The sequence below is a fragment of the Eumetopias jubatus genome, unplaced genomic scaffold (genome assembly GCF_037043125.1).
Source record: "Eumetopias jubatus isolate StellerSeaLion01/CBP00866 unplaced genomic scaffold, mEumJub1_p1.0 scaffold_7, whole genome shotgun sequence".
Taxonomy (NCBI): Eukaryota; Metazoa; Chordata; class Mammalia; order Carnivora; family Otariidae; genus Eumetopias; species Eumetopias jubatus.
Window position 1 is genome coordinate 62,571,277 of NW_028274813.1, and position 26,424 is coordinate 62,597,700.

The 26,424-nt window shown below is 41.3% G+C and overlaps 1 protein-coding gene across 5 annotated transcripts in view; it reads right to left on the bottom strand.

The window, feature by feature from the left end:
- NPAS3 (neuronal PAS domain protein 3) overlaps positions 1 to 26,424 on the bottom strand; it is an 832,468-nt gene that overhangs the window by 48,080 nt on the left and 757,964 nt on the right. For all 5 annotated transcript variants that reach the window (XM_088024643.1, XM_088024642.1, XM_088024646.1 and 2 more), the window contains one exon: positions 14,672 to 14,790. In XM_088024643.1, coding sequence (XP_087880769.1) covers positions 14,672 to 14,790 — 119 coding nt within the window. The remainder of the gene's footprint in view (positions 1 to 14,671; positions 14,791 to 26,424) is intronic.

Consider the following 26,424-nt stretch of genomic DNA (forward strand, 5'->3'; position numbering starts at 1 on the left):
TGTGATTTCCCCTTCTACCCTGAGAGCTGACTTAAACAAAAAGATCTGCTCTTAACTGGCTCTTGCCTGGTTTGGGAGTGTACTCCACGGGGTTACCCTAGCTTTGTGGTGATACAAGCAGAGGCATTTGAGAGCAATCAAGAGCATTGATTATTTGGAGGGGAGAAAAAAGATGTTTGAGAAAGAAAACGAAATAAAATCAAGCAGATAAAAAGCAAGTCAGCTAATGATCTGCAACACAAAACACCAAAGTTTCATATTATCTTTGATAGAAAGATAAAGCCTCTGCAAGCACTGCAAAAATAGAGAAAGAGAGCGAGATTGTCTTCCTTTAATTTGCTTAAAGTTGGTTTTTAAAGAAGTAATTAAGCATTCAATCCAGGAATACCAAATTTTATTTTCTTAGGTGAGCAGGAGAGAAAGGGTAAAAATGTGCTCATACTGCAAATCAGGTAGTTATATACTATGTTTGACTTTTAAAATATCACTTAAAATATTGAATATTTGCATGGTTATAACATTCAGATTTTTCTGTCATTGGTTACTTCTCATCTGAGAACAGCTGTTTAATTGCAGATGAACTGCAACTGGTCTGACATACACAGGCTTTTATTGGAACAAAGGAATTGGGTGTTCAGATAACACTGTTTATAGAGGTTACTACAATTAGTAGAAATGCTGAACGGCCAACCAGAATTAGAAGTAAATGTGTTGAAGTAGGAGTAATTTTTTTTTTAATGAGAAAAAAAAGTCACCATTCTTAAAGCCACGGATTTTATGAAATGTTGTATTTAAGGGAAACCTAAGGCTGCCTGAAATGTAGGCTTTGCTTATATTATGCCAAATACCCAGACATTTCCAAGAATTCAGAGACCTAAGTATGTATAGACCAAGTACTTGGGTGACTGAGGTCTATGTGATGCTTCCTATTTCTGATTCATTTTGCAATCTAAGATTTTGATGCATAAAGATTTCAGATTTTTCTTGAGTTACTGATTCTAGGAAAATCATATTCCTCCTTTCAGAATGTCTGTTTATACCAGCATCTAAGAGTCAGGCCCCCCCCCAAAAAAAACCCTGCACTCAGGTAGGGCAGAAAGGTGGAAGGAAAAATAAATGGAGAAAATTCCAAGAGGAATGATCCAATGACTTACTTAAATCCACGTACTTATTCTCTTACCCTAATAGACTGAGAACAAACTTCTTGATCTCCTTGGTAGAAAATAGGGGTCTTTTTCTTACAATGAGTGCAAGAAGTTTTGTTAGAATGAAACAATCTTAATCTTCATCCTGTTACCCTGAACATTGATTAGCCCATTGAGTTCATGTTGCACTAAATGAAGATTCCTCCTACTCCTGTCTACATTTACTGAGTGAGATTCGATGTCTTCACTCCCTGATTCCCTTAAGGACCAGATTTCTTTTTTTTTTTTTTTAAGATTTTATTTATTTATTTAATTGACACAGAGAGAGAGAGAGAGAGAGAAAGACAGCAAGAGAGGGAACACAAGCAGGGGGAGTGGGAGAGGGAGAAGCAGGCTTCCTGCCGAGCAGGGAGCCCGATGTGGGGCTCGATCCCAGGACCCTGGGATCATGACCCGAGCCGAAGGCAGTCACCTAACCAACTGAGCCACCCAGGCGCCCCAAGGACCAGATTTCTTTCTGCTCAATGCACTTGATGCCTTCATCTCTTTGCTAAGACTGTTCCCTCTGCATTGAGTTCTGTTCTCTAATGTTTCTGTAGGGCATGTCTATTCTTTAAGAGCTGGCTAAAATGATGCTGTCTTGGAGAAGCTCTCTTGTTCCACCAGACAGAATTATTTACTTCATTCCGTTGCCCTTGGAACATATCTCTACTATAGCATACATTTCTCTGTGTGTCTGCCTCAGTCTGGACTCTGTCCTCTGGACCAAGGACTCTGTTTTATCCATCTTTGTCTTCCCAGTACCCAGTACAGTGTGTATTTACACAACAGGCACACAATCAGTATTGACCGCATGATTGAGTGAAATCAATTCCTAAATACTTTGAACAAAAGGTGCTGCTGAAGAACGAAAACTAGAGATCAGTTTTGGTTACAATGGACTTTTTTTTTTGCTTTTCTAGTTTATTATGATCTGATAAAGCTTGTTTTTAAAAAAGTTTCCATTATGTGGATGTAAAGCTTTGGGGGAAAACCACATTCTGAAACTCTAGTTGGAACAATTAAAATTAGTTATTTCATATTAGTCTGGAAGGAACTGAAGTAGATAAGCTCTAGGGTCAGCATATGCCTTGTTCAGCTTTCTTTAAAGGCATGGGGAGTAATAAAGCTTTCCATTTTATCTTCAGTGAAATAATACTGCTGAAATATCACCTCATTTTTGATGTCAGTGATGATTTCTTCTTACCTGCATGATGTCAAAAGGGAATTATTATTATTAGAATGACAGATTACTAATGATGCTGTAAAAAAAAGGAATAGCCAAAATCATTATAACCCAAACATCCAACATATCCCTTCTTGTCTGAGCCTCACTGTTGGGTACCATGAACAGAGTCACTCTGTGATCCTGCAGCTGTGTAAAAATTATTCTAAGCAGGAAGTAAATCAAGAGCAGGTGCCTATGAATTTTCACTCACAGAGCACCATCCTTTTAAAGTTTTTAGAACTGGATGGCATGATTAGGAGGTATGATTTATGTATGCAGGAGGGAAGAGCTTCTTTGGGGGGTCCAAATGTCTCGTGAGCTGTTGTGGAACACTTGCCACTGCTGCCTTCCCAAGGGGGAGACCTGTGTGGAAAGGAGGACTGGACGAGGGGCCTCCCCAGCCTTAGGCTTCTGTCAGCACTCTATGAGAGAGGGGCAGTATGGTCTAGTGGTTCCGGGCTATACTCCCTTTCCACCTACTGACTTGGCTTGCTGTCAGTTCATGTTGACCTCTAAGTTTTAATTCACTGTGGATGACCTAAGGGCTCTCTGCTTGAGAACGCAGAGATATTGGGCACTGCCACTTTTGTGTCTTAAAGATCAAATCCACAGAACCTAACATTCCCCCACCACACCAAGGTGCCTGGGATCTGGCTACTTGGGTCCTCAGCCCAACTGTATCATTCTCCAGATCTTTCCAGTGGAAACAGAGAAAAAAAAAAAAAACTGTTTCATAGGGAAGATAGCTTATAACGAAAACAATTCAAGAATAAGAATGCTTTCCATTTCCATGATACCTTCCTTTGAGGGATTTGACAATTATAATATTGTTAATTCCATTTAGCATTAAAGAACATTTACCTAGGACTCAACCTGCAGGGCTATTTCAGGTAGGTTAAAAGTTGTAGTTTCTTTCAACTGGAAACTTGCAACCATTTCAGACAACGCTGACAGAGATGATCATCATTAAGCCAATTGCAAAAAAAAGGGGGGGAAGATAGATGAATTTAATAAGAACATAAAATGTGTGTTATGTGGCATAAAAAGAGGGGTGAGTACATATTGTGTTGAGTTGAGTAAGGAAAAACAATTTGTCACTGCTCATGGAATAAGGCAAGAGAGTTACTCTCAAAGCACCATTTTATTCTTGTGCTCAACTTGGGATCTCACTTGATTGCTCAGCGTAGTCTATTCATAGTGTCTCCAGAGGACAAGGTACAAAAGTTCATCCAAGAATTACAGAACCTTCCCCAGACCTCTTCTCCCTTGTGGCAAGGATTTGGTTAAATGTTTCCCTGAATATTTCAGGTTCTCAAACCAGCACTGGCTATGAGTCAATATGGTAGTTCTTGGTAACTCTGGGTGGCCTTTGTGAGAACTTCCTGGCAGCTTTAACCGCTCTCTTCCCAGGAGTGAAGCTGCTCCAGATTAGGCAGACTTCTCTATTCCATTCCACCAGAGAGTCCCAAGGGGCTTTCACCCTATTGTAGAGAGTAGAGCTAGAGGGGATGCAATCTCAACCAGCAAATGACTAAAGAACACCGGAGGCAAATCCGATTGTTTCCTTTGTTTCCACCAAGGAAACAGGAGCCCAGAATAATCAGTCTGTTTGTCCAATGTTGCATAGCAAGCAAACAGCAATGTGCTGGTGTGGGATGAAATTTTCTGACACCCCTCACCAGGTGTGCCCCTAGTAAGCCACTCTGTTTTCATGACTTCTACAAGGAGTCATGAGTTTGAAGGACATTTGACAAGGGGCTGTTGAGGACTGTTAAATATATTCAGAACTACCAAGTAATAATCAAGTGACTCTTGATTGTGCTTCCAGAGTTCTAGCCACTAGAATTGGGTACAAGTGGGGTACAAGTTAAATACATGTTGATTTTTATAAAAAACTGAATATGAGAGCATGAAAAAGATGTCATAGAATATGTCAACCATGAGTACAGCCTTTTTAAAAGAAAAAGGAAGAAACCTTCAGCTTGTCTTCCTGGCAACAGGGCCTGGAAACTCAAAAAGTGATATAATTCCAGTGGCTTCATATTCTCATCTCTAAATCCCCTTTAAAGGAACTAGCACCATGACCGAAGGAAGCAATATATTCTAGCCTTCATACAAATAATGACCGCTATTTAGAAGTTCATTCATTTTTAAACAAATATTTATTGAATTCCTATTATGTCACCGAAACTCTTGTGAGAGCTTAAAGCTTACACTGTGATGGGGAGACAAATTATATACAGATAAATTTATGACATTGTCTTAAGTGCTATGAAGAACAATAAGGCAGCAGGATAAAGCAGATGATAGGGTACAGAAGGTGTGCTTGAGCTATTTTAGATGGGGTGGTGAGGGAAGTGACACTGGGGCAGAAGTCTGAATGAAATGCAGATGTGACCCAAGGGAATATCTGAGGACAACCTATACTCCAGGGAGAATAAAAAGGTACAGAAGCCCTGCTGAAATGGAGGTATAAATTCTGCTATCAGTCCAGCAATAGCTTATATGGATTGGTTCTGTAAACCATTTCCAGCAATAATGCTTCCCATATGGTAACTTGGAGATATCCATTGTCCACTGGTAGCTCAGAAGACACCCACACCCCCAAACCCTCACACCCACAGCAGCAGAGGGTTGAGAAATGCTAGTACAGATGATTCTTTTGTTTAAGTAAGAGTCTTGTAACTCAGAGCACTTTGCAAGGGGCCATTCTTTTAGTCTGATGGTGGAGGGCATTCATAGAGCGATAGGAAAGATGGGACTAGTCCCTTGTCCCCCAGGAAGTCACAACATGAGAAGACGGAAACTCCAGAATCCTGGCTATTTTCCCTTATCTGGAATGAGGCAACACAATTCCTTCCAAAATGTTGTATAGTAGCTCTGAGGTGCAGGTTGGGTTCAAGCCACAGCGGTAGTTTGCCTTCCCCTGAGGGTTCAATTTATGTGTATGCAGATACTTTAACCAAACCACAGAGCCTTATGGACTACAGGAGCCTAGAATCTCCATTTATCCCAGAGATCAACAACATCAAATTGGCCCTGCCTCTACTTTACTTCTTGCATTAAAGGGCTATATTAGTCTTGCCATGAGGCTAAATCAATTCCAAGGAAAACCATGCGGTATGTGCTTCTTTTGTTAAAGGGACAGATGATGTATTTCAGTCATATTTTGTCTCTTAAAATCAAATCAATATTCAGGACACTTAAGCAGGGAGAAATTTCCCAGAAATAAATGCATTTTCTATATTCAGAAGAAATCATTTATTATTCCAGAGCTCATATAACTTCCAGGAGATAATCCGAAATATTATTGATGACTTACTATTTTCCACAGTTACAGGTGCATGTGTGGAGGTGCAGAGGTTAAGATTTTGGACTGTCTAGATCAACGCACAGTACAAGTTCCATAAACATTAAACCTCACAACTGGACATGTATTGCATGCTTACTATGGGGTCAGGCATTGCGATAGTGCTTTCTCTATATCATGTCACTTTATTTTACAGTACCCTCATGAAGGAGGTTCTACTGGGACTTTCCAAGAGAGGGAACAGATGCTTAAAAAAGTTAAACAATTTACTTAAAGAGTCAGAAATGACAGGACTAAGTCCAAATCCCCGAGTGTCTGACATCATAGCCTCTGTGCTTAATCACCATCCAGTAGGGCAGTTTTCAAGTAATGAAGGTCAAACAGAACAAGGTATTTAGAAGCCCCTGAAATCTGTACAGAGTGAAGCACCTGCTACTTCAGACCACTGGAGCAAGAGGTGACTTTAGGGAAACAGCAATGGAGGGCCTTGGCTGGTGCTGTTAGGGCCTTTCTCACATCAAGTGCTGGGTCCATAAAGTGATCAGCTGTGTTTGCACTGACTTCTTAGTTCTTCAGATTATATCTTTTCTTCCTTTTAAAACTTTTTTATTGGGCCAAAGTCTCGTAATAGTGAGATTATATTTTAAAAGATTATCAGATTGAGAATACATTTATAGGGACATTGATGATAATTCTGAAGGGCATTAGTTCAAGACATTAGACACAGAAAGGGTTGTTAATTTCTGCATCAAAGTTTTCATTTTGAAAATGGTCATCACTTTCATTATTCTTAGCTACCAAAGGCTCAGAAAGCCAACCTGGAATGATCTCACATTAGTCAAAGATGGGATGCTCTTACTTCTCCTGCCTTCTTTCTAAAATCCGTATGATGAAATATGAAGTACCTGTAAGTTAGCAACGTACTTGGGCTGCGGTTATTGACATACTTAGAATTTACAGTCGCTTCACAGAATGGCTACTGATTATGCCTCTAGTTGGTAAAATAGCTAGCTGATTAGTCCCGGCAGAAATGACATATCCCAAGCTAGAACTACTGTCATGCCTTGGTAATGGGAAATAAATTCTTTAAGATCAGAAACAATGTCAGTTGTATTTAAAATGACACTGGAAACCACACTGTAATGGACAATTGTGCAGAGGTGAGCAGGGAGTAAAAAGAGATAATAGGATTTTAAAAATTTGATTTTATTGGTTCTCTCCTCTATTTGCATTTTTCATCAGGATAACCTCTGCCTGTAAGTTCTACCCTGGACATTTTTTTCTCCTTCAATTTATTCTGGGTGTCTGGGTTGATTGAAAGGCAATAAATGCGTAGTCTTTGGAAGCCTGAATGGGTTGACAGAATTTTTGGTCTCTCTGAAAAGTCATCTATTGATTTGACAAGACAGTTACATTTTCTGCAGTTTGGAATACTGTAGTCATCATTTCAAAACAACACAAAGCCAAAGCAAAGGCTTCAGGAGAAGTACTGATAATGTCTGGACATCTGGAACATCTCTGCATCTCAGATTGGGGAAAACATCCAGATGGCACCTAGTCTGTCCACAATTGACTAGGAGGAGGAGGACTCCTAATTGGTAAGTTTAGTGTATGCTCTTAGAACTTCTCCAGAGAAGGACCACTACCACATTGCCCCTCACATTAGTAATAGGCATACCTCTAAGCTACACTTCTTCTGGTACCATTAAAATTCACTGCATACAGTTACCCTCTTGGGCAAAGAGACCTCCTTATAATAACACTTCATTTATTTTTAGCCATCTTTGAGAAATCATGGAGTTGTATAGGAAGGCAGGATATCAGCAGTATTGGTCTAATTTTCAGAACGATAGAGCCTCAAAATGTTGATATCCAGAAAAATATTGTTTAAAGATGACTTAATAGAAAGAAAATGGTAAATCGCCAAATGCCAATATGAAGTCAGGATGAATGGGTGATGTTAAAATGACTCCATTTTTTGTTTTCTGAAAGGAATCCTCAACTGATGGTCCAAGGGAATGTTGTGGATGTGGTACATTCTGATTTTAGTAAGGCACTGGTGAAGATGAACAATATCCTGGCAGGCAAGATAAAGGAATGTGAGCCAGATCACAGTATGGTCATTGGGTTCACAGGTATTCTAATGGTCACGTGTAAAAGACATGGATGTTAAGTAGCACGGTCTCTAGTGGTGCGTTGGACGGTTCGTTACTATCAGCATTTTCATTGCTATCACAGAAAAAAAGAGAACATGCAATTTAATTCAACTAACATGTCTTGAGTGGCAACAACATGCAGGGTACTGTGCTGAGGAAAGAAAGTAGAATAAGAAATCACCCGGTATCCAACGTGGTATATTGGAAAGAAGAAGGCATTTGAATCAGAAGATCTGGATATTTCTCTTCCATTATTTACCATCTATGTGACCTTAGACAAGTCAATTCATATTTCTGTGCCTCAGTTTAACCTATCTTCAAGTTGGGAAAATAGGGATAAAAACCTAAAAGAATTATTGTGAGTTTCATATGAAATTATATGACAGTACTTCATAAAAAGGAGCGAAGATGCTTAGTTGAGCATGTGCTATCTCACTTGACCTGTAGGAAACTTCTTCAGGTTATATATTATTATAACTTCATTTTACAGGTGAGAAAACTGAGGCACAGAGAGCTTAAATAAAATCTTAATGCTATTCTAGCACAGAGGAGGAGGGAATAGGTGCATCAAGGAAGACGAAAAAAGAAGCAATGTTTGAGTGGTGCCATATTGGTTGTGTAAGAATTTTCTAGGTACAAGTGTGGCAGAAAGGCATTTTAGGAAAAGAAAACAGCATGGTTAAAAGCATAGCAGTGTGAATATGCAGATGTATTTGAGGAAAGATAAAGGACAGATTTTGCTAGACCATCGGTAGTAATAGCTCCAGGAAAGAATGATGGAGACGGTGGTAGAAAAGGTAAGCTAGGAAGGACTAGTTTCTGGATTATGTTGACACTAGGAACCACTGACGACTTAGGAGCAGATACAAAGTAAAGATCACCGAGGCTTTGGGAAGATATTCCAGGGAGAAGGGTGCAGAATGGAATGGAGAAGCAAAATTTTCTGGGAGGTAATTTGGGAATTTCTCACAATAGATCCAGAGAAAGGCTTTAAGCTAGAGTATCGCAAATAGAGGTAGGTGGATTCAACCAGTTTTGGCGGCATATTGAAGGGGCAGGTGATCAAGAGCGAGAGGTTGATATCTTAGTTATTGTGGACTTTATCAGCAAAGCAAACCAAGAACTAAAATTCCAGATGATTGAACTTGTGAGAAATAATTCCCTTCTAGTTTGCTATCGTCTTTTTTTTTTTTTAAAAGGTTTTATTTATTTATTCATGAGAGAGAGAGAGAGAGAGAAGCAGAGGGAGAAGCAGCCTCCCAAGGAGCAGGGAGCCCGAGGTGGGACTCGAACCCAGGACCCCGGGATCATGACCTGAGCTGAAGGCAGACGCTTAACCATCTGAGCCACCCAGATGCCCCTAGTTTGCTATTGTCTTGAGAGTTGTCAATATACACATTCAATTAAGAATACATTGCATAAAAAAAAAGAACAGATGGCGACAGAACCCCCCCAAAAGAATACATTGCATATGAAAAGCCTTCAACTTTAAAATGGACCTAGCTCTGATTTTGACATTGAAACCCTAGTGATGCAACTTGCACACCTAAGTGAACAGGAGGAAAAGGAGGCCCATTTACCACTGAAAATAACTCTTCACTACAGATGTTGTTCTTTAATATTAGGTATCATTTTTATAAAAAATGTTTTCTGAGAAATACCTTTTCAGAAGATTATCTTTATCTGCACAAGGGGGTCAAAATGTAAATCTAGGTTTTGTACTTTTGCAGTCTAGGAGTTGATGTTTTTTGCAACAGGACTTCAATATGTATTAACACAAAATGAATAAATGGCAAGGAGAAATGAGGAGGAAGGAAGAGGCTATTGTAATTTTGGTGAAAGACATTCTGGAAGGTGTACTCATTTGGTTTTTTAATAAGTACACCAAAGATGTCCTCCTACTAAATAAGGTTCTGTAACCTGAGATCACTGGGTTCACCTCAGGGATTCAAGAACTTCCTGATGCAAAATGAATTTACCTTGGGAGAGGCTCTACAGATTTAATCAAATCATTAATGAGATTTATGACACCCCAAATAAAACAAATTACTAGTAAAATTAGGGGAGTGCCTTTTCCAACAGAACAGATAGAACCATGAACTTGAAAAAAATGAACAAGTTCTAATTTGAAAGGCATCTCTGTGTTTAGAGAAGGTGAAGAAGAATTTGCTTTAGCTAATTAGCACCCTCTCATTTTTTGCTTTTGTTACTTCCTGTCTAAATACAGGTATTCTTAGAGCTGAGGCATATCAGCAGTTCTAATAAGCTAATGAACCTACAAATTATTTTCTCTATTACCTAAGCTTTCTGACTCTTTATATCATAAAGAGCCCAGACTGGTTACAGAAATCATTTAGTTGGACACTTAGCTACAGGCAAATCCATACCCAAATCATCCCAGATGGGGGCTGTTTTTTTTTTCTTGTTGTTGTTGTTTGTTTTGGGAAGAATTGGGAGTGCCCCCTTGCTCCCTCAGTAATCTGTTCCTGTATGTCCTAGCAGGACGCCTTGGCATGGGAGGGTTTCCACCTCTGCGGTGAGTTGAGAGACATTCTCAGCGTTCTATAAACATGACAGAGATTTTCTCTCTTTGTCTCTGTTTCCCAGCCCAGGATGCTCTGCTCTGCAGTCAGAGTTAGGACATCATCATGTGTGTGGATAAAAACTCTAGAAATGACAGTGGTGCTGGTGGGCATTTAAGAGTAGATTAGAAAACTGACAGTCCCAGGCTAACAGAAACTATCCTCCAAAGACAGGAGCTAAGGAGGCGACCCAATTAGTCTTTACTTCTCTAATTTCCCTGATTACATATCTCCTTTTACCCCCTGTGCTATACCTAGTAAGTTCCCCCAGACATAGACCTAATCAAGAAGGCAGAATATTGATGCAATGCAATTTAAAGGAGAGCTGTGTTACGCTAAGATATGTGGCCTACAATGGGACCCAAACAAGAAGAAACCCCTGAGGCATAAAAAGTGGCTGGTCCAGATAACGTGCTACTGTGGATTTCAAAGCAAATGAGGACAGAGACAACTAAATGTCAGCTCACAGCTGGGAAACTTCATTGGCAAGAGGGCAACTTTCCCGAGGCCCGGGGCGTGCAAGCAACAACAACCTATACCACACTCCCTACTTGAATTTGCGGAATCAGAGTAGCACTTCTTTGGCTAGAGTTCTTGGTCGTGGGTCCCTGGGTGGGTGTTAAAAATCCCTAGAAAGGAAGGTAAATCCCTGCAAATCTCCGTAAAGGAATGCTGTGGGACGTGCTGAGCCACAAGAGAAGGTCTTAATCGGGCCAGAGATTTTTCTTTTAAAAAAATTGAGATGAACTTTCCATATGTTGAGGTCCAGCTCATGCTGAGCTCTTCTTTGGACTCTATCTGTTAAGCAGTGAAGCAGAGGGTGGAGAGGGCCGACCCTGGAGCCTAACTGCCTGGTCAGTCTTGGCTCCTCAGGAGCTACTTAAGAGCTATGTGAACGCAGGCAAAGTACTGAGCCCGTTAGAGCTCAGCTTCACCACCTGCAAAATGGGCACAACGATGGTATGGCACAGAGAATGCCTGGCACAGAGGAAGTTTTTAAACAGTGCATGGGTTAGATCAAATAAGTATGAAGTGTTGGGCAGAGTACCTGTCAGAGAGTCAATGTTCGACAGGTCTTACTTTTGCAGCCATTATTACTGTCCGTGATAACGACAGTAAGGAAAGAGTGGCAGCTAAGGTGATGGACAAGGTCAGAAAAGTATATGTGCGAAGGTCACAGGAAAAATGGGGAGAAGTATCGTGGCCTGCACTGGGCATGGCTTAACATGTTGGAGCTTTACGGAAAAAGAAAGAAGCAAACGATGATAAATTAGGAGGAATATTGGGAGTGTGTGGTGAAATTATCATCGCTGTTTCTTTTTATTTGTGCTTATTGTGTGGTGCTGGGGTGATTACAAGTTTTATTTGAATGTTTTATAAGCTGTTAGATTTATTTATTGAGAACGAACAGATAAATAGGGATATTATTCAGCTGTGTCATGTCATGGGCTCCCATCAGCTCTTCCACTGACTTGCAGACAAGGTTAATTAAGGAGGCAAGGGCATTGTGGAGGAGGATGGGTAGAACTGGATCTGTTGGACGATTCTTCTCATTGGGGGAAGAGTGGGGAGGGAGGTAAGGTATTGGATGGAGACTTTCGTGATGTCTTCAGAAAGACATACCAGCAGGGTACATCAGAGGAGTATGATCACCTCAACATTCTAGGATTTGATGGAAAAAGGAATAACTCCTCTTTTCTAATCCTGGATGTTCACGATTGTACTTTTTCATATTTTGTTTCTCGAGGGTGCCTTCTTACAGCCAAGGTGTCTTTAATTCTAAGCCCAAGGAGCTCTGCGAACACCGTTCTTCCACGTTTCCGTGGTGGTCTGTTCTCATTTACCACTCACAGGTGACATGTCACCTCCTCAGGGAGACCTTCTATGACTTTCCTAGCTAAAGTGTCCCCCCTCCCCCCAACCAGCCACCCTCACATAATCTTGCTTTACTCTCAGCATAGTATGTAGCCCAATGGTTCAGTGCACGGGGTGTGAGACCAGGCTCCCAGAGCTACAGGCAAATCCTACAGGCAAATCAAACCCCAGCTCTGTCCCTTCAGTGTGTGAAGTTGGGTATGCTAATTAAACCCCAGCCTTAGTTTCTTTACCTGTAAAGTGGAAACAATGAACACTTTTTTCTTCTGGGACTGTTGTGAGGGCTAATGCACGCATGCCGCACCATGCCCAGCATATTGTAATATGTCTACTACAGTAGTCCCTATTGTGTTGGACTTCATTGCTGTCCGAAATCATCTTCTTGATTTATTGTTATTGACTATCTCCCACTGTTGAATCTAAGTACCATGAAAGCAGGGACTTTTTATTGTTTAATGCTGGGTTATAGGATCTAGAACAGGCTCCAGAGTGGGAACTCAAGAGAAATTCATTGAATGAATGATCTATTAATATTTAAGAAATGAGCTTGTCCAATTTTAGGCCACGCAGCAAAAGCAGCTGTCCTGAGCTGACCAAATGACAACACAGAAAGAATGCAAACTCTTTGCTAGGGGTCTCTTGCCTAGACTGAAATACAAACTGTTTCTCTATTTGGACAGCCTGCTTTTTTTGTAGATTCAAAATTGTGCAGGACTTTATGATCTCACATTGGTCATGTGAAAGCAGTAATTTTTTATTCAAAAAATTAAATTAATGATACTGAAGTATACTAAATATTGTTTTGTCAAACTATACTTCACCTCTCCCACCCTTCTTCCCTCCTGAGACATGCCCCCTACAAACCAGTAAAAACCACTAAAAATGACAAATGAACACTGACAGACAGAACATAGGTGAAAGGAAGCCCTACGGCTCCTCAAAACTGGAAGGCCAAGACTGCTACCATTTACTGCCATTACAATGATACTAACCACTCTACCTACAGTTTGCTTCCAAAATTCCAAACTTGCTCCGTAACTCATAAACGTCTTGGGTTCAGTAAGGCAGGAAAAATAAAAATAATCCGAAGGACAGAGTCGGGAGTTTTTCCTCCACCATATCCCTTTGTAACGGGCCTCTGTAGGGTAAAGCTCCTGCAGGCGGAGCTGCCTGGTGCCTCTCCTTTGCTTCAAACCCCGTTAAAGGTTAAGGATGTTCCACATGTGCCCTTCAGACGGGTAGGACAGCTAAAGGTCGTTCATGGAAGGGCCTGCTTCCCTACCTCCTTCCTTTTTCTCTCTGAAGAATTCATGTCAAAGAAAGTACCCGACTCTGATTCTGGCAGCTGCTGGTTTCTGATGACTTATATATGGTTTTTAAGCCCAATGCTAATGACTCTTAACCAACTGAGCCACCCAGGCACTCCCAATGCTAATGACTCTTAAGCATCCCTGACAATGCCACAATAACCCTAAAGAACTGAGCTATCAGGCACTCTCAACTCGAAAACTGGAAAAGGTTATGCCGGCCACATCTCTTGTACATTTGGTTGCTGCGTGTCCTCCCACATACAGTAAATATTGTTTGAGAGACTGGTTAGTGTGTTGTAAAATTGATAAGATTCAGGTTGCCAAAGGCATTTCATAAATTTCATAGGTCTTAATTTATGTTGCTATAGTAACCGAAATGTTGGAATTCCCTTAGATTAGTAGGCTTTTGTATCCTTACCCTTAAAATGATAATAATGTAGATTATGACTCCAGACGTGGTCTTTGCTGTTTTGGGGAAACAGGTGCTCTGTATGTTGAGTATTCTGTGGATGCTAAGGTATGACTGAATGTGCAATAATTGTAATTTCAACTAAGATTCCTGACACCCAACCTGATTTTCTTATTTGAGTATATGAGTCTTGGTGGCCAAGAGGTTAGTAAAATGGACAGTCTTTCTCTAAAGAGAAAGGGCGAATTTGAAGAGAGAAGTGGAATTCTTATAAGTAGCCATTCTAGAATGCTCATCTTAAGGACTGATATGAATTTGGTTCACCTTCCCCATCAAAGGGAATTTCTAGCAAGTGCTGAAGACCTTGGTTCATTATTAACAAGTGTTTTAAGAAAAGACACTCTTTTGAGGGATTTAGTGCCTCAGCAACGTCTGAAGTGAGAATGAGAGGTGTAATGAAGCCCGTATCTTGAGACAGGAAAATAACTAAGAACCCGATGGGCGGCTCAAGGTCACAGGCGTTAATTATATGGACCCAAAGCAGCTGGGAAACTGGATGCAAATGACCTAGGATTGACCTGAGACAGAAATATGTCCCTTCCCAGAGCCCAGCTTACCTTATATCCTGATGATTTGATGTGCACGCCACGTTTGGTCAGAGTAGATTTCATTCGGATGAAAAAGGAACGCTCAAGGGTGTTGTCAGTGGTTAGCAGACTGGGGCTGGTTGACTCCACTGAAGAATACAAAAATATATACACACATGATTTAGATGTCTACACAGCCCCTCACAGCTACTGCTCAGGTGCAATCCTTGAGTTCACTAAAAATAAATGACTGATGGGTGCTAAGAGCGTAGTAATCAATTTACCTCATTTAGAAAATGTTTACTTTGCAGAAAATAAAAAAGAAAAATTAATGAATCCAAAGTAACTCCATTCCAGTTTCTGGCAGAAGCCTTTCAGGCCTTTTAACTTCCAGCAGCTCCCCAAGTGGGGTCTAAAGTAAGTAAGGGCAGCGCACCTCGAGACTTGGCACATGCACGGAACAGTCATGAGAGAGGAGGACACCGTAGATGTAAGGAATCAACCAAGACTGAGGCAGAGAGGCCGCTGATGAAGAGTACAATCACTTGCTCTTTGTTGTCCCTGCAGACCCCTTCTTGTAACATTTGCCCACTGGGCAGTTCTGAGGACCATGAAACTGTATCCTGGCCGGGATCCTTGCCCTCCTGAGTTGGTCTCCTTTGTTGTGGGGAATAAGAAAGCATAGAGTCTTCTCAACTGACTCATGATAGAGGGCTGAGAATGGAATGTATAGGCAGAAAGGAATAAAAACCACCAACAATATCAACTGTCCACTGCAGCTTGCCCTCCGTCCCCATCGGAACAGGATATTAACAAATAATAGTCTCCTCTCTTAAGCGAGACAGTTACTCTTTCCCTTCATGCACTTTGAGACTAAGTGGAACACTTCTTTACTTCTGAAACTTAAAATGGTAGTTTGCAGTCTTGTTGATCTAAAAACACCTTTCGGCAAACAGGCCACACGGCCACATAACACAGCCACACCTTCTAAGGGATTTTGTCAGTTTAAGTGTTTTCCTGCAAAGTAATTAATTTTGGCATTTTTAAGCCTAATCGATACTGTCTAATTTTGCTCTTCTAGAATAGTACTCTAAAGTTTAAAAAATTTTTCTGAGTCTAAAATTAAAAATATGTCCAACAAAAACAGGATTTGTTTTGAGAAGCCTAACACTAATTTTCTCAGGGGTGGGGGTACAGAAATATGTGTCACAAAGGGACTTGTAAGAATTAAGCATATATGAAAATGGTTATTAAAACACAAAGAAAAATAGGAAAAACAAGCTTTTGAACTTTAAGAAACGCATTCCATCTATTTCTAAGGGAAAGAAATGCCTATTTTTTTTACATGAAACTTGATGCTCAGATGAAAGAATAGAAGCTCCTATAATAACAGAAACCTTACTGTTTGTGGGCTATAGCTTTTCTTGTATTATTTCTGTCTAACTAGGACTGTATTTTCCTATGTTTGTGGCACCTCTGTTCTGGGGTGAGGGAGCCGCTGACAAGTGTCCCTTTCTTATGTTTCTCTTAAGGTTTTCTTTTCTTTCTTTCTTTTCTTTTTCTTTTTTTTGTTTTAGAGAGCATGGATCTGATGTCATTTTAAATGTACAGCTTTTTATCACTCGAGGGAAAAGCAGAGCCATGTTATATTTAGTACTTTCATTTCTTCTGATTAAATATGAATTACTATGAAATTTTTCTCATCATCTAACACGCCATAATACGCCAACAGCTTTTTAATACACTATATAAGCACAAACTTCTGCTCTAAGAGTTTAATTTGCCCCTCTAATCCAATCACATCAACCTTATTTCTCTTATCAGAGATTCCCATTTTGAATTAAATGAGCTCATTAGTTTTAATCAAAAGCAGAGAGATCAAAACTTAAACGTAAATGCTTTAGATCAGAACTGTCAGTCAGCCGTGCAGTTCTATTTTACTAAAACACAAGATCAGAGACCCTTAGAACCAATTTTTTTCTCGTAAGGGATGCCGAGAGCTTGAAGATGCTATATCCTTTTTTTATTTATTTTTTTTCCCTCCCCTTCCCAAGGACAGATTATACATTTAAGGTTAGACTTCATTTATAGCAGTTTTTCATCCTGGTGGAAATGGAAAAGTATGCCAATCTACTGTTGTCCCTTTCACATTTATTGGCACTGGTCCTCAGAGACTTGAACTAACGGGAAGCCATCAGAATCCACACCACAACCTCGGCCTTAAAAATTCAGCTCTGTGCAGCAAGATCGTGTTTGCAAAAGCTGAGGAAAAACGAAACTTCCTGCAGAAGTGAGATGTATTTTAGGGCCAGGGTGCTGGGGTACCCTGACCCCAGGAGGAAGGAACTGCCTCACTCCAGAAGAGTGAATAATTCAGGCATCATTAGAAACTATTGTTTTCAGGACGTAGAACTGCAGAGTACAACACTTCGTGAGCACGGTAGAGACCGCAGCACGGCTGCTTCCCGCTGGGTGACAAGCTTTGTATGAGCTGTGGGGGCCGAACGTGGCGTTCTGCGCCGAGGCCCTGCACACAGCACCCTCCCAGCCCCCCGTGTGTTACAACGGTAATTGCCTAAACATACAGGGGCGGCGGTAATTAAACCCAGGACAACTGGCGTGAGAGGAATGCTAAGGTCAGGTTTTGCTCCATTGACGCTGAGATTTAAGATCTAAACTGGTCTTCAAGCTCTACTTCCAACCATGGGGGAATGGGGAGTTGGGCAGAAAGTGAGGGGGCAACTTAGACCAGAGTTTGATTTCTGATAAAGATTTCCCTTTTCATTCCATATATGACTTTCTAGTTCTGAGGGCAGGGCGGGAGTTACATGGCACTCTGTCCCTTTCAAAGGGACACGTAACAAACCCGTTGGCAGCACACACTGGCCATGGCTGTGCTTCCTCCAAGAGCTAGCAAATACATGCTGGTTATCCCATCTCTGACAATGGTGTCTCTCATGTGAAAGATGAGTTATCCGCAGGTGACAGGTAAGAGCTGCAGCATTCCAAGAGAAACTTTCTGAGTGTCTCAGGTGAGAAGCACGATTTTGATGAAGGTTCTGTTGGGAGAGAGCATGGCCTTGGTGACGGGCAACATGTCTGTGGCATTGAATAGAGAGTGTGTGTGTGTACACATGTGTGCAGATATGGATGTGTGTATATGGGGGGGTGAAGAGGACAGCGGGGCGAGAGAAGTGTCCTTAAGACTGGGGCCCTATAAAGATGGTGGGACCAGTCCACGTCAAAGAAGCATTTTAGAGTGCTTTCTAGAGATCAGATGCTTTCCTGTCAGCTTTTTGAGGCAGGCCATGATTGCTGCATGCTCCGATAAGAAATTTGGGATTCAGAGAAGCTCTGTCCGCTGCCAGAGACAGAGGAGAAATTTATGGGTAAAACTGGATTAAGTGGTCAAAGCCCAGATAGGGCCAGTTTTGACCCATGAATTATAAACGAGGAGCTGGAAAACAAAACACACACGAGACCCACACAACTCAAAGCTAGATAAAGAAATATACTCTCTCTTGCTGAATCTCAAGGGCCTCCACTTTTTAATAAATCTAAATTATCTCAGCTCTTGAAATGTCAGTTTTTGCATATTTTGTAAAATTTACAGAACAATTTATAGCAAAGTTGTAATAATTTTCATGTTGGCAAATGCCACCATAATGTGAGAAATCGTATCTGCGTTATTTCACATTTGTTTATGAATCCCTGACTAGCGTTGTAGTTGCTGCTTCCTTATTACTATGTAGGGGCAGGAGGTGAGGGAGGAGCTGGAGGAGGAGGAGGAGGAGGTAGCTGAGAACCGTCTAGTTGTACTGGCTAATCCTCGGGCCAGGTCCCCCTGAAGACTTTCAGTATTCTTTCCAGGGTCTCTGTAAATAGATGAGGCCCCAGCATAAAGAGGGTCTTTCTTTTTCATACACTACAAATGTTTTCAGTGCAACCTCGTGTCAGGACCCTCCAACTGGCACCAAATCCTGATGTAGTAGGGAAGGAAAAGGAAAATTAAGTTTGGGAAAACGACGTTGCTCCTCAATTGTGAACGAAGTATTTTTCCTTTGGAAGGGGAAGTGGATTGGGCTATGTTGCTAACATGTGAAGTTAAATATACTCTTTTCCTATTTCATTGCCTAAATGAATCTTTCCTTTTTCAGAGAGTCTGTACACACAGGAAAAACCAAAGTGCAAATAACCAAAACGACTTTCACAAGACAAGGGAAGACATGTTGGTTCATTTTGCAATTACCTCGATGAAGCCAAATTGTTTCATTGTCATATTCTGTTAGCTTTGTTAGATACTGATGTATTTCAGGACTTTAGAATGAGTATGTGACAAGCGATTTCTTTTCTTGCACAAGTTTTCCTGTGCTTCCTCAGGCACCTGGAAGTTATCTATAGTCATATGGCTTTCCGTAGTCAAGGAAATGTGAGCCAAAGTCATGTGTCGCTTCCAGGTGGAATCTTCAAAAAGAGCCAGTCTCTTACTAGAAAGAGGTCCTTTCTCTTTCCTTCTGCCATGGTGACTACCGACATTTCAGATGGCGCCTGCTCTATCAGCCTGGGTCTTGGAATGAAGACAGTGTGGGACAGAAGCCACAGCTGACCCTCACAGAAATAAATTTTTGTTATAATTTCAGAATGATTTTTTCCTGCAGTATAACTTAGCCCATACTGATGGGGTACAGATACTAGATCTTTATTATATAAAGAGAGTCTGTGTTTTCCAAGTCTTCCAGATTGTCAGTGGCAGAGCACACGGACGCGACCTATGTTTGTCTGACTCCAGAGGTCATGATGTTGCCAAATACTGTTCTTACAGCTCTTTATATCCTCATTTTATCTCTTATGCTGGGTATTCCAGAGCGTCAAGGCGGACACAGGTCTAATTTGCATCCCCTTTACCACCGACCATGGTTCCTTGTTTCCCAGAGCAAAAATTACACATACATGCACATAAATACATATATGGTTTATATATGTCTAATATATTCAAGAGCTGATATGCATTAAATGTCAACTTTAATGTCAAAAGATCTTCCCAACCTACTTTCCAAACAGTAGGACAAACATGGCAAGTAAATCTTGTCTCACAGATGGTATCCCAGCAGATTTTATGTTTACCCAGGATGACAGGTGGGGGTCATTTAAAAATGCCAAAATCGTTCCATACTCCTCCTTCCAAAAGGCAGAGTCTATCCTCTCTCCCCTTGAGTGTGGGCTAGACTTGGTGACTTACTTCTAATAAATAGCACGTGGTGGAATTGGCGGGATATGACTCAGTCATGTCAGGGAGAGTGGCTTCTCTTTTGCTCTCTCCTGGGTCATTCCCTCTGATGGAAGCCATCTGCCATGTGGTGAGGACACTTGCATAACCTTGTGGAGAGGCCAGCATGGCAAGGAACGGAGGCTTCCCAGTGAGTCATGGTCACACGAGTGAGCTTCGAAGTGGACCCTCCTGCCCCAGTCAAGTCTTCAGATGACTATGTTCTGACTGATATTTTCATCGTAACCTCAGGAAAGACCCTGAGCTAGAACCACTCAGATTAACGGCTACTGGATTCCTGACCTGTAGAAGATATGTGAGATAGCTTTAAGCAAAATATTTGGGGTGGTTTGTTATGCAACGATAACTAACACAATATCCACATCGACCCTCCTTTTGGAAAAATTATAGCCTTGTCTAGGCATGTGACAACAACATGGGTAGAACTCCTGTAATAGTGAGAAGGAATGCATTGCCCACAGTGCCAGTACCCAGTGAATTCACATATACAAGAAACACTACCTGCAATGCTGTGATCTTTGTAAGCAGAGTTTGTGTTTTCAAAGGGAAATGCTCAGTTGATTTTTTAAAATGTGCGATTTGTAAAAGGTGCTACCAATAGTGTCACCTACAAGATTGGGAGATCTGGACAGGCAGGCCTGATGTCTCTTGTCTGTCTCTTGTTGTATCTATTCCCTGCTCTGCTCCTGCTTCCCTTATGCCCTGTCCCACACCCCAGGTCTGGCAAGTGCCCATGATGGTGTTTCACGTAAGTAGTCACTCAGGGTGCGTGCGGAATAAACTAACAGTCAGATGCTTTCTTTTAAGATTAGCCCCTTTACCCCTGCCATGCCATGCTCACAGAACATCTTGGCCCAAGACTTGGTGTTTTGCTGTTGGTTGGTTGTTTTTGGGGCAAGGGGATCATATGCCTTCTCCTTGTATTCATCTCTAAGGCAGCGTGTTCTGCAAAAGGTTACTTTGAGTCATGGACCAGTGGTTTGGTAGTTAAAAAAGGATGGGTCTGATTCCCCCCAGAATTAGAGAATACTTTGTTCTCTTTTGGAGAGTTGGCCTCCATCTCACTGGCCTGTCCTTTACCACATGCCGGGCAACTCTGAAGGGGAGAACAGGCTTCAGTAGACTAGCCTGAGATCCTTGGCCATGGGGGCAAGGCAGTGCCCACCATTTTCTGTGAACACATGGTGCACCACCCTTTGGATGTCATGCAAATGCAGTTCCAGCCAGTGCGCTCTGGCTCAGCAATCAGCCCCTATCAGCTTTGGGGCTTGCTCTGGAGTACGACAAGCCCCCCCCCCAAAAAAAACCCCAAAACAAAAAACAAAACAAAAAATCCCCCTGAATTTATTTAAGTCTCATTAAGGATGATTCCTGCTCCCACTCAGTTGTGAGTCTTCAGCTTTGTTTAGAAACTTGAGAATCATTAACTGAAACTCTAGAGCATAGCTGTGAAAATAATTGTGGTTCAATAATGATGTAATAAACTTTTTTCAAAGTCACATTAAGAATAATCCGCCAAAAAAAAAGGGAGAAAAATAATAATCTGCCAACCCATGCCACCTGTCAGCACACACTCTCTGGCAGTATCTGCCTGCCCGGGATGAGAATCATAATGCATAAGGTTGCCTTTCAGGTTTCCTGTGCCTGGCAGGGGTTGCTGCTTGGTGAGGCTGTCCCCTGAGGGGGAGGACAGCGTTCAGCCGGCACCTGCAGCTCCGCACTTGGTGTGTGGATGATACCACTCTGAGCAAAGAGACACGGTGTCAGAGTCAAGCTGCTACCAGTGGGTGTTTCTGTACACAGCTACTAAGCCACAGGAAAGTTCATGAGGAAAACGCAGGTAGTGTAAAGATAGCCTTTGAGAGTACATGACATCCAACGTGACCCATTCTGCAGCAGGCTCTGCACTCCCAAGGACATGCCATATGAATACTGCAAGCAAGTGTTTTAAATCTTATTGGAGATGCCCTATAAATGTTGCCACTTGAGGGATCTATTCTGGGAGAGAAATATGGCATGTCCTCCCAGGATGCCGTTGGATTCCATTATCAATATTGCGTATGGGATCGAGTGTGGCAATGCTTTTATCATGACTATAAAGTGGTTACGAGCCAATTCCTCATATAAAACATACTCAATAACATTGAGGCTTCCCCCCCTTTTCTGTTTCCTTCTTTTATTTCCTTCCTTTCTTTTCTCTCTTTTCCTTTCCTTTCCTTTTTTTTTAAACAACAAACATGATGTCAGACAAAGGGCATCAGGACTTGGTCTTTTGTAGTACAAAACAGAATAACAATACATAAACACCTTTGTGAAGGCAGCTCGAAACCCCATGTTTTCTATTAAAAAGTCATGTTCAATCTTCACTGTTGATAGAACCGAATAGCTAACACAGAGAACATTGTATATCAGAAAGGTCAATAGTTATTATGAGCTACAAATATATTTTTTTCCATCCTTCAGGCTGTTTAGCGCGTATCACAGCATGAGCAGCTGTCTTCTTTAATGCTTTTAAAATTAGAATCCCAAAGAGGAAGAAAAAATTATGGTTGCAATGATTGCTCTTTGCTTTTGTAAGTTTACTTTAATATACTATTTTATATACATGAATCTTCCATGCAGCCTATCCATGGGGCAGGCGCCGGTTGCCAGGACCGAGTTGAACTGCCATGTTTATTTTCTTAGCATTCTGGCCAAATCTCCATTTCGGGAGCAGATGTTGTCGACATACTATATTTTAAAAAGGAGTTATATAGAGGAGTCTGGCTACAGAGGCACTTGCAAACACACACATATGCATTCTGCTTTTTCACTGCTTTAAAGCTCTGTGACTAACTACAACAATGCCATGTGATGAGAAACAGCTATGCAGCCCTGGCTGCAAAATCAGGTGGTGATTTGAGCCATTGATACACAAACTCTCTCTCTTCAAGTGCAGGCCTATGGACTGGGAGCACACCTTTTAAGGTTTTAGAGGTTGATCTTTTGCCTGTCCCTAGAACTTTTTGCCCTGACTCAACACATGACCCTAAAAGACAAGATGAGGTTTTAAAGCAGCACATGTAAGCACTTGTCAGATGTTTTATTATAGCTCACTTAGTCTTTGTTCAGTTATTTAAATACTTACTGAGTATCTACAATGAGCTGGAGCCATTTGTAAATGTAAGTGCTTACATTTTGGAGGAGAAATAGGCAGTAACTTCTGGCGGTGATGAATGCTATAAAGAAGTGCAATGCGGAGTGAAGGGCTGGAGAGCGAGGGGGTGATGGTTGGTTGGGTGGACGCAGGGGCCTCACTGATGGGAGGGCTTTGGAGAAGACATGAAGTCACGTGGGTAAGTGGGTGAAGATACCACGCACACCTCACATTGTAACTTTAGGACTTTGGACTGGTAAAAGGCTTTATAGAAAACTATTATTTGGATAGATATGTACTAGTGACCGATTCTAGACATGTTACCTTTTGTGATTTTTTTTTTTTGGTCCAAAATTAAAATAAGTGCTATACTAAAGACAGATAATTTAACGTGTAGGAAACTGAGGGAGGAGTTAATGGACACAATCGTCCAGAGCGTTCAATGCCTCCCAGATGTACCTGCTGGTATTGTCCATTCTTTGGGCAACTCCAGAGGGAGGAGCTTCAGGACAGAATGGGGAGAAAGACTGAGTAAATAAATGACCTTCTTCTCTTTGGTGAGTTTTGGTAATGAAAATAAAGAGACCTGAGCATGTTTACTGATCAAGAAGGTGTATACACTGGAAATGGTAATTGAAGAATTGAAATCCTAAGGGACATTTAATCAGTGACTGAGAAAGATAAGTGAGCCTTTTTTTTTTTTAAGATTTTATTTATTTGAGAGAGAGAGAGAGAGAGACACAGTAAGAGAGGGAACACAAGCAGGGGGAGTGGGAGAGAGAGAAGCAGGCTTCCCACTGAGCAGGGAGCCCGATGCGGGGCTCGATCCCAGGACCCAGGGATCATGACCTGAGCCGGAGGCAGACGCTTAACGACTGAGCCCCGATAAGTAAGGCGCCCCGATAAGTAAGCCTCTGAAATGAGGGAGAAGAAAAAAAAAGGAGGATGTGAGAGAGAAAAGAGAGAGAGGGGGGAGACAGAGAGGAGTATGATGGGAATGGCCTTGAACAACTTAATATCAGTAGAGGACGTGGGAGAAGGAGAGGATTTTGAAAGTGAAAGCAGCTACCTCGCAGCCCAAGTGGGCAAAGCAACTGGGACCGATAGAAAATAAGTAATAAGACTGCACAGTGGCTGGAAGTTGCTTAATTTTAAGAGCATTAATTTTCTAGGGTACCCTAATAACAATAGCTTTGTGGTCTTTCGAGGTAACGCTCAGGATCATGAACTTCTCCCAGGGATGGGAGCTGGCACAGTGGGAATAAAAAAAAGTCCGTAGAGTGAGGGATTGCCAAGGGTTAAAAACGAGCAAGTGAAAGTGACAGAGTGATGGGCTGGGGAAGAGAAAAGGGTGATGGGGCAGCGGGGTGGTGACCTGGGGGAGGCAGCCAAGGAAGGGGGCTTTGTTCAGAAAGGATTTGTGAGAATGCTGTTGATGGCTTTTAGATAGGTTTCTGTTCTATCTCTCTCGATTCTATGTTCATAAGCAAGTGGGAAAATATGAAAGAGTAAACCAGAAAATAAAAAAAATTATTTCTATAACCTTAACACTCAGTTATAGTCACTATTAAAACTAATGTTTTATTGCAGTCTTATTTACTATTTATTTATATACTAATTTCAAAATTGGGACCATACCTGTGTCTCCTGCATTTTTTTATGTCAGTCATAGCTCAGTGTGTGATAATAGTAGTACTTTCATTAGACACCGTTCGGGGAATAAAGGATATTGGGGCTCTTGGTTGCAAATCAGCTTAAAAAACAACAACAACAAATCGGAGTACCTGCATTTGCCCGTATGAGTATCATTTCAAACATACTATTTTTACATGGCTATGTAATGTTCCATTGCTTGGTGACGAATTTCTTTGAAATTAATCTTGCTTCAACTTTCTTATTATTTCCTAGGGTGGATTTCTAGAAGTAGTATTACTAGGTCAAAGAACATGAGCTTTCTTTCTTTTTTTTTTTTTTTTATTCATTTGAGACACAGAGAGAGAGAGAGAGCACGAGCAGGGGGAGAGGCAGAGGGAGAGGGAGAAGCAGGCTCCCCACGGAGCCAGGAGCTGGACAGGGCTCGTCCCAGGACCCTAGGATGATGTCCTGAGCTGAAGGCAGATGCTTAACCATCTGAGCCACCCAGGCGCCCCATCTTTTCTTCTTTTTCTTAAAAAAGCTAATATGTACAAATTGATTCTGTGTACCACTTTGCAGAAAAGTTACGCTTTATCAGTTTACATATTATCAACAGTGTTTTGATGGTGTTCATATTGATTGCCATCTTAAAATATTCTCACTTGATAAAAAATATTAAATTAGCAGAAGATTCAGAGAAGATACTTTACTGGGGTCATCCTGAAAAGCAGTATGTAAAAACATCTCACATGTTTAATTTGCATCTCTATTTCTAATGAAGATGAATGACGTTTTAATCTGTATTTATTGGCCATGTGAATCTTTTTCAATGAATCCTACATTTTTGTCCTCCGTTTTCCACTAGAGTTTTTAGTATCTTTCTTATCAATTTGAATGAGACAGTTACCTTTATTAAGGATATCATATTTTTAAAATATTTATTTTAGAGAGGGGGGAAGGACAGAGGGAGAGAGAGTCTTAAGCAGACTCCATGCTGAGCACAGAGCCCAACACAGAGCTTGATCTCACGACCCTGAGATCAAGACCTGAGCCGAAACCAAGAGTCAGATGCTTAACCAATGGTGCCATCCAGGTGCCCCAAGGATATTATTTTTGACATACTTCTTGTAAATATTTTCTCATTTGTTTGCCTTTCCTGTTTGTAATGTACCCTGATACATGTTTTTAAATTTTATATTGAGAAGTCTATATGTTTTTCCCTTTGTGACTTTTTTTTTTAAATCTTTTTTTAAAAAATTTATTTATTTATTTATTCATGAGAGACAGAGAGAGGGGGAGAGAGAGAGAGAAAGAGAGGCAGAGGGAGAAGCAGGCTCCCAAGGAGCAGGGAGCCCGATATGGGACTCGATCCCAGGACCCTGGGATCATGACCTGAGCCGAAGGCAGACGCCTAACCATCTGAGCCACCCAGGCACCCCCTTTGTGACTTCTTTTTGTTGCACTTATATCTTAGAAAGTTTTTCTCCTTTTTTTACAGAGATGTTGGGCATGTTAAGAATGAACCATGGTTAAAAGTCAAGGGATGGCTATGCCAATGGGTGGCTAAAGGCAAGTCAAAGAACGAGCTTTTCGAGCTGTGGCAGTCAAGGAAGTGTGTGTGGAGTAGCTATTCATCCTGGTAACTGTCATTCGGGCATCTCTTGCCTCCTTGAGGAGACTGCTGCACAGGAAGACTGCAGAGCACGTGCGGACGCCATTGAGGAC